At 43.3% G+C, this 6,876-nt stretch overlaps 1 protein-coding gene across 2 annotated transcripts in view; it reads left to right on the top strand.

Moving 5' to 3' along the window:
* Positions 1-6,808, top strand: part of dnase1l1 (deoxyribonuclease I-like 1) — an 18,766-nt gene extending 11,958 nt beyond the window's left edge. For both annotated transcript variants that reach the window (XM_041800458.1, XM_041800457.1), the window contains 8 exons: positions 1,607-1,768; positions 1,993-2,081; positions 2,209-2,298; positions 4,257-4,369; positions 4,481-4,593; positions 4,671-4,828; positions 5,025-5,121; positions 5,202-6,808. In XM_041800458.1, coding sequence (XP_041656392.1) covers positions 1,616-1,768; positions 1,993-2,081; positions 2,209-2,298; positions 4,257-4,369; positions 4,481-4,593; positions 4,671-4,828; positions 5,025-5,121; positions 5,202-5,345 — 957 coding nt within the window. In that variant the 5' untranslated portion in view covers positions 1,607-1,615 and the 3' untranslated portion in view covers positions 5,346-6,808. The remainder of the gene's footprint in view (positions 1-1,606; positions 1,769-1,992; positions 2,082-2,208; positions 2,299-4,256; positions 4,370-4,480; positions 4,594-4,670; positions 4,829-5,024; positions 5,122-5,201) is intronic.
* The last annotated feature ends 68 nt before the right edge of the window (positions 6,809-6,876 follow it).

Raw genomic sequence — 6,876 nt, 5'->3', positions numbered from 1 at the left:
GACCAACCACTCCAGGTCTGACTGTTCTTTTAGACCAACCACTCCAGGTCTGACTGTTCTTTTAGACCAACCACTCCAGGTCTGACTGTTCTTTTAGACCAACCACTCCAGGTCTGACTGTTCTTTTAGACCAACCACTCCAAGTCTGACTGTTCTTTTAGACCAACCACTCCAGGTCTGACTGTTCTTTTAGACCAACCACTCCAAGTCTGACTGTTCTTTTAGACCAACCACTCCAGGTCTGACTGTTCTTTTAGACCAACCACTCCAAGTCTGACTGTTCTTTTAGACCAACCACTCCAGGTCTGACTGTTCTTTTAGACCAACCACTCCAGGTCTGACTGTTCTTTTAGACCAACCACTCCAGGTCTGACTGTTCTTTTAGGCCAACCACTCCAGGTCTGACTGTTCTTTTAGGCCAACCACTCCAGGTCTGACTGTTTTTTTAGGCCAACCACTCCAGGTCTGACTGTTCTTTTAGGCCAACCACTCCAGGTCTGACTGTTCTTTTAGGCCAACCACTCCAGGTCTGACTGTTTTTTTAGACCAACCACTCCAGGTCTGACTGTTCTTTTTAGACCAACCACTCCAGGTCTGACTGTTCTTTTTAGACCAACCACTCCAGGTCTGACTGTTTTTTTAGACCAACCACTCCAGGTCTGACTGTTCTTTTTAGACCAACCACTCCAGGTCTGACTGTTTTTTTAGACCAACCACTCCAGGTCTGACTGTTCTTTTAGACCAACCACTCCAGGTCTGACTGTTTTTTTAGACCAACCACTCCAGGTCTGACTGTTCTTTTTAGACCAACCACTCCAGGTCTGACTGTTCTTTTTAGACCAACCACTCCAGGTCTGTTTTTTTAGACCAACCACTCCAGGTCTGTTTTTTTAGACCAACCACTCCAAGTCTGACTGTTTTTTTAGACCAACCACTCCAAGTCTGACTGTTTTTTTAGACCAACCACTCCAGGTCTATGTCTGCTCATAAGGATTTTTATCAACTAAATCAAAGTTGTGAAAAAGAAAAAGAAAATTAACATAAGCTTGTAACTTAATGAAAAGTTCTTGTTTTTATATTAATGTTGAATATTTACAGGATGCAGAATAGAATTAAAAGTAGTAACTCAATTTCTTTAAAGTTTGCACATGAAAAAATGTTTTTAAGACTGAAAAGAAAGTTAAAGTTCTGACTCCTGATTGTCCCACAGTCTGACAAACTGCTCATTCTGTTAACTAGTGACTCTAAAATGCCCGTAGATGTGAGTGTGCCTGGTGGTTTGTTTCTGTATGTCAGCCCTCTTATAGACTGGTGACCAGTCCAGGCTGTTTTTATTTTATTCATTTGTTATTTAAATAATTAGTTATTTTATTAATCTGTTGTTTTAATCATTAGTCATTTTATTGATTTGTAACTTTAATGATCTAAAGTATGAAATAAGAGCTGAAACTTTGAAATAATAATCTATTCCTAATAAAAGTCTGTCTCTATATTTCCTGAAGTTCACATTAATCTGCTGAATCTCTAATCCCATTGTCAACAGTTCATCTATAATCTAATACTGTCTTCCTGTCGTGGTCTAATGTCAGGTCTCTGTCTCTTCCAGCTGTGCACCATGAAATCTTCGTCCCTCCTCCTCCTCCTCTCCTTCCTCCTAGGAGCGTGTGATGTTCAAGGGGCCTCGGATTTTAGAGTTTGTGCGTTTAACCTTCATCACTTTGGAGAATCAAAGACCAAGAAGAGCAGCGTGATGCACACACTGACCAGGGTGAGGCACTGTGGTGATTTACTGTCTCTCCTTTAGAGCATTTATTCCTGTAATCATTAGGACAGATGTTCATGATTATTGATCCTTAAAATAACAGTTGATTGATTATACTGAACACTTTAACATCACTGTTTTCCTCTGAAGCTTGACAGAGAGATGATGTCAGAAATGTTTCCTCATGCATCTGTCCTCCTCTTACCCATAATGCATCTGTGCTGTTCCAGATCATCTCTCGCTGTGACATCTCTTTGCTCCAGGAGGTCAGAGACAGCAGAGAGAAGGCTTTACCTCAGCTGATGGAGCGGCTCAACAGGTCAGAGACAGCAGAGAGAAGGCTTTACCTCAGCTGATGGAGCGGCTCAACAGGTCAGAAATACTCACTGCTCCTGATCGCTCAGCTCCATTGGCTGTTTAACCTTTCACCTGTCTCCCATCTCCAGGTATGACCCCTCCCACCAGTATAAATCTGTGGCCAGCGAGAGACTGGGCCGCTCCGAGTCGTACCAGGAGCAGTACGTGTTCGTCTACAGGTCGGTGTGTTTATTTAAGTACGTGTTCGTCTACAGGTCGGTGTGTTTATTTAAGTACGTGTTCGTCTACAGGTCGGTGTGTTTATTTAAGTACGTGTTCGTCTACAGGTCGGTGTGTTTATTTAAGTACGTGTTCGTCTACAGGTCGGTGTGTTTATTTAAGTACGTGTTCGTCTACAGGTCGGTGTGTTTATTTAAGGTCGGGCCAATAAAAGTCTAAACATGGACGTTCTTCTAGTTCTACATATGGAGTTGAGTTCTCTAACACGATTATGTGTGTCCAGTTTGGATCAGTCTGGTTTGGTTTAGTCCAGTTTGGATCAGTCCAGTTTGGATCAGTCTGGTTTGGATCAGTCATGTTTGGTTCAGTCTGGTTTGGTTTAGTCCAGTTTGGATCAGTCCAGTTTGGTTCAGTCTGGTTTGGTTCAGTCTGGTTTGGTTTAGTCCAGTTTGGTTCAGTCCGGTGTGTTCCAGTCCATTTCTGTCCTGGTCTAGCTCATTATAATCTGTTCCATGTTTCCCCAGCTGATGTCCTTGCAGTCTCTCTCTCCGACGTGAAACCTGTCTCTTTTTAGAGATCCAGATCATGTGGCTCAGCTCAGTAGAGCTGGTTCTTCATCTGGTCCCAGTTTGTCTTTTTAAATGTGGATTAAATAAGGACAAAGGATGAAGGAAAGGAAACTGGCACCATAAACAGGAGCTAGCTACAGTAGCTCACGTTAAAGAGTTGTTTAGTAGAACAGACTCGTTAATGAACAGCTCATGTTAAAGAGTCGTTTAGTAGAACAGGCTCATTAATGAACAGCCCCTGCTAAAGAGTTATTTAGTAAAACAGGCTCGTTCATGAATGGTTACGTTAAAGAAACGTTTAGTAGAACAGGCTCATTAATGAACAGCCCACGCTAAAGAGTTATTTAGTAAAACAGGCTCGTTCATGAATGGTTACGTTAAAGAAACGTTTAGTAGAACAGGCTCATTAATGAACAGCCCACGCTAAAGAGTTATTTAGTAAAACAGGCTCGTTCATGAATGGTTACGTTAAAGAAACGTTTAGTAAAACAGATTCTTTCATCAACGGCTCATATTAAAGAGTCGTTTAGTAGAACAGACTCGTTCATGAACAGCTCATATTAAAGAGTCGTTTAGTAGAACAGACTCGTTCATGAACAGCTCATATTAAAGAGTCGTTTAGTAGAACAGACTCGTTCATGAATAGCTCACATTAAAGAGTCATTTAGTAGAACAGGCTCGTTCATGAACGGCTAACATTATAGAACAAACTCATTCATGAACGGCTCACATTGAAGAGTTGTTTAGTAGAACAGAATTGTTCATAATGGCTCACAATAAAGAGTCGTTTAGTAGAACAGGCTCATTCATGAATGGTTACAATAATGAAACGTTTAGTAGAACAGACTCGTTCATGAACAGCCCACACTAAAGAGTCATTTAGTAGAACAGGCTCGTTCATGAATGGTTACGTTAAAGAGTCATTTAGTAGAACAGACTCGTTCATGAACGGCTCATATTAAAGAGTCGTTTAGTAGAACAGACTCGTTCATGTACAGCTCACATTAAAGAGTCATTTCGTAGAACAGGCTCGTTCATGAATGGCTCATCATTTCTCGCTCTCTCAGCCACGAGGTTTATCCTGCTGATAGAACATCAGCGTTTAAAGACTGTTCTAAAGGAGCGTTTTTATGTCAAAGGGGCTCAGCTAGCTTAGAGAGTTGGGAGTGGGAGGAGCTAAACTTGCCAGCCCCACCCACTCTTCCAAAAGTCCATGGCACAGAACTATCAGTGCCTAATGTTAAAACGGCCTACTCTAAGGACATTTTCACTGTTTTTTAAGTCTGTTTCAGACATCTATTTATTATTTTATTTTATTTTTCCAGAATTTTCCTCTCTAGGGATCAGTAAAGTATTATCGATCTAACCCGTGGTGTTTCTGTGTGCAGGTCTGACACAGTGTCGGTCACAGGTCAGTACCAGTACCCCGATAATCGACCTGGAGACATGGACGCGTTCTCCAGAGAACCGTTTGTGGTTCGATTCAAAGCTCCAAAAACAGGTCGGTCCCTTTCTGTCCCCTGTTTTTGATTCTAAAGCATGTTAATGATTAATTTATTGATAATTTAACCCTTTAGAGGTCTAACGTCTCTCCACGCGTCCGTTCTTTCAGCCATAAAGGAGTTTGTTCTCATACCTCAACACACGTCTCCGGACAACACCACCAAAGAGCTGGACGCTCTCTACGACGTCCTGCAGCACGTCAGGAAGATGTGGAAGACCGACGTAGGACGACCTTTATTCTCAGGGTTAGAGCTGAAACTCCTCAAACGCAAAAATAACCACCATGCTCCTGTTTGCAGAACGTGATGCTGCTCGGAGACTTCAACGCCGACTGTGGTTACCTCGCCAAGAAGAACAGGAAGTTTGTGCGTCTGATCACGGAGAAAAATCTCTTCTGGCTCATTCCTGATAAAACCGACACCACGGTGAGAGAGTCCACGTCCTGCACCTACGACAGGTGAGCTGGTTTAACCTGGGGTTTAATGACAGGTGTGGACGTATACTTTTGTCCATGTAGGGAGGGGCTTTATTGGTAGAGGTGAGAGAGACGATGAGGTCATGGCTGAGGTCGTTTCTGTTGGTCAGTCTTAGAATAAGAACAGGTGAACGGTTTTAAACACCTGCAGACTCTGACATGTCCATGTTGCCTTCAGGATCGTGGTTCACGGTGAAACCTTCGCCAGGGCGGTCGTTCCCACGTCGGCTAAACCGTTCAACTTCCAGAAGGAATACCGTCTGTCTGAGGAGCAGGTAGGAGGAGTTAAACGCTGTCAGAATCACGCCACGGTGTGCTTCTGAACACCCGTCTGATCTGTCTCTCTTTGGTCCAGGCTCTAGAGGTCAGCGATCACTTCCCCGTGGAGGTCCTGCTGAAAACCAACCAATCACTTCACAGTGGAGGGATAACGGAGGGCGCGCACCGGCTCCTACTTCTGTTGATCCTCGGACACCTCGTCTTTAACACGTTTACGTGATTGATCGATCATTAGAATGATTATTGATCGACTCATCCTGAAGACCATCGTGAACTCTGAGATCCACCAGCAGGACGAGTCGACCCAGGAGACGATCCTCGTAGGGAGGTCAGGGTCGGAGGGAAATCGACCGTAACTGACCTTCTTTATCTTCATCTTCCTCTTTGTCTCATCCTCCCAGAGAGGATGAGGAGGGAGGAAGAGGCTAAAAGTTTTAGACCTTTAAGGAAACGACAGAAACTTTAACATGACAGAAAGACAGTCAGCAGTCAGAAACGTCCTGTTAGGGTCTGTGATCAACGTTTGTACGCCCAGAGCCAAAGCCACAGGAAGTCACTGGAGAACCGCCATTTAAGTCAGGAGCAGTTTTATTCCTCGGGTCTAAGCTCCTCCCACACAGGAACAAGAGAAATATGACGGTTAGACACAAGGACGGTTTACCAGGAGAGACATCTCTGTCCTCACAGCGCCGCCTGAGCGACGATGATCAGCTGATCTGCCTCAAACACTCAGGGAACCGCCCCTTTAAAACGGTTTCAGAACCTTAGAGTCAAAGCTGTGGTCTGTGGGCCCCAGGATGGCCCCTAGAGTCAAAGCTGTGGTCCATGGGCCCCAGGAGGGCCCCTAGGGTTGTTTACTAAATAAAAAAAAAATCAGCATTATTTAAAAAAAATGGTGAAAGTTTCTAGAATATTCTATTTCTGTGTTTTAGTATATGATATAACCTGGCATCTAAAGGGTTAAAATACTTAAATTTGACTAAATCCTCATATGAATTTAACACCAAATAAAAACTAATATTATTCTTTTATGATTTTTTTTTCCGTTTAACTAAATAAGAAACAATCTTTTATTACCAATCATCAGTAAATCTCACGTCACTGTTAAACATTTATATGACAGTAGATCAGTGAGAACCACTGAGGGGAGCAGACTTTTGACCAATCAGATCACGTCTTTGTTTTAGGACTGGGCAGATCCTTCATCATGGTGGAGGGGAACAGTTTTCAGGTCAGAGGAGGAGAGAAGAAGAACTACGCTAGAAACTAAGAAGCACCTGATGTGTGTTTCATGATAACGCAAGAGCACCGTGTGACGGTGTGACGGTACAGGTGTACCGTGTGACGGTGTGACGGTACAGGTGTACCGTGTGACGGTGTGACGGTATAGGTGTACCGTGTGACCTTTAGCTCATGGCAAGGATCACCAAACCTCCTAAAAGTTGCTGTAAAACTCTGAGAGGGCGTTTTTATTTGCTGACTGTTCTTTTTCTTTTTAAGGATATTGGTGAAAAATAAAGGTGCGCTGAATAAACCCAGCAGCGGTTCAACATGGCGCTGACCCTCCATAGAGGATGAATCTGCAGAGATGAACCTGATCTCTAAACTCTGACTCTTTTATTAACCTTCTGTAACTCTGACGTTTTAATGGAATACTACATAAATCATTTTATTATAAACTCATCCCGTCTCTGCTGTCTCTTTAGTAAACCTGTTTCCTGCGTGCTCTAGGGTCGGCCACAGAGCCGTTC

Source organism: Cheilinus undulatus, linkage group 11 (genome assembly GCF_018320785.1).
Source record: "Cheilinus undulatus linkage group 11, ASM1832078v1, whole genome shotgun sequence".
Classification (NCBI taxonomy): domain Eukaryota; kingdom Metazoa; phylum Chordata; class Actinopteri; order Labriformes; family Labridae; genus Cheilinus; species Cheilinus undulatus.
This window is presented reverse-complemented; position numbering and strand designations above follow the sequence as displayed.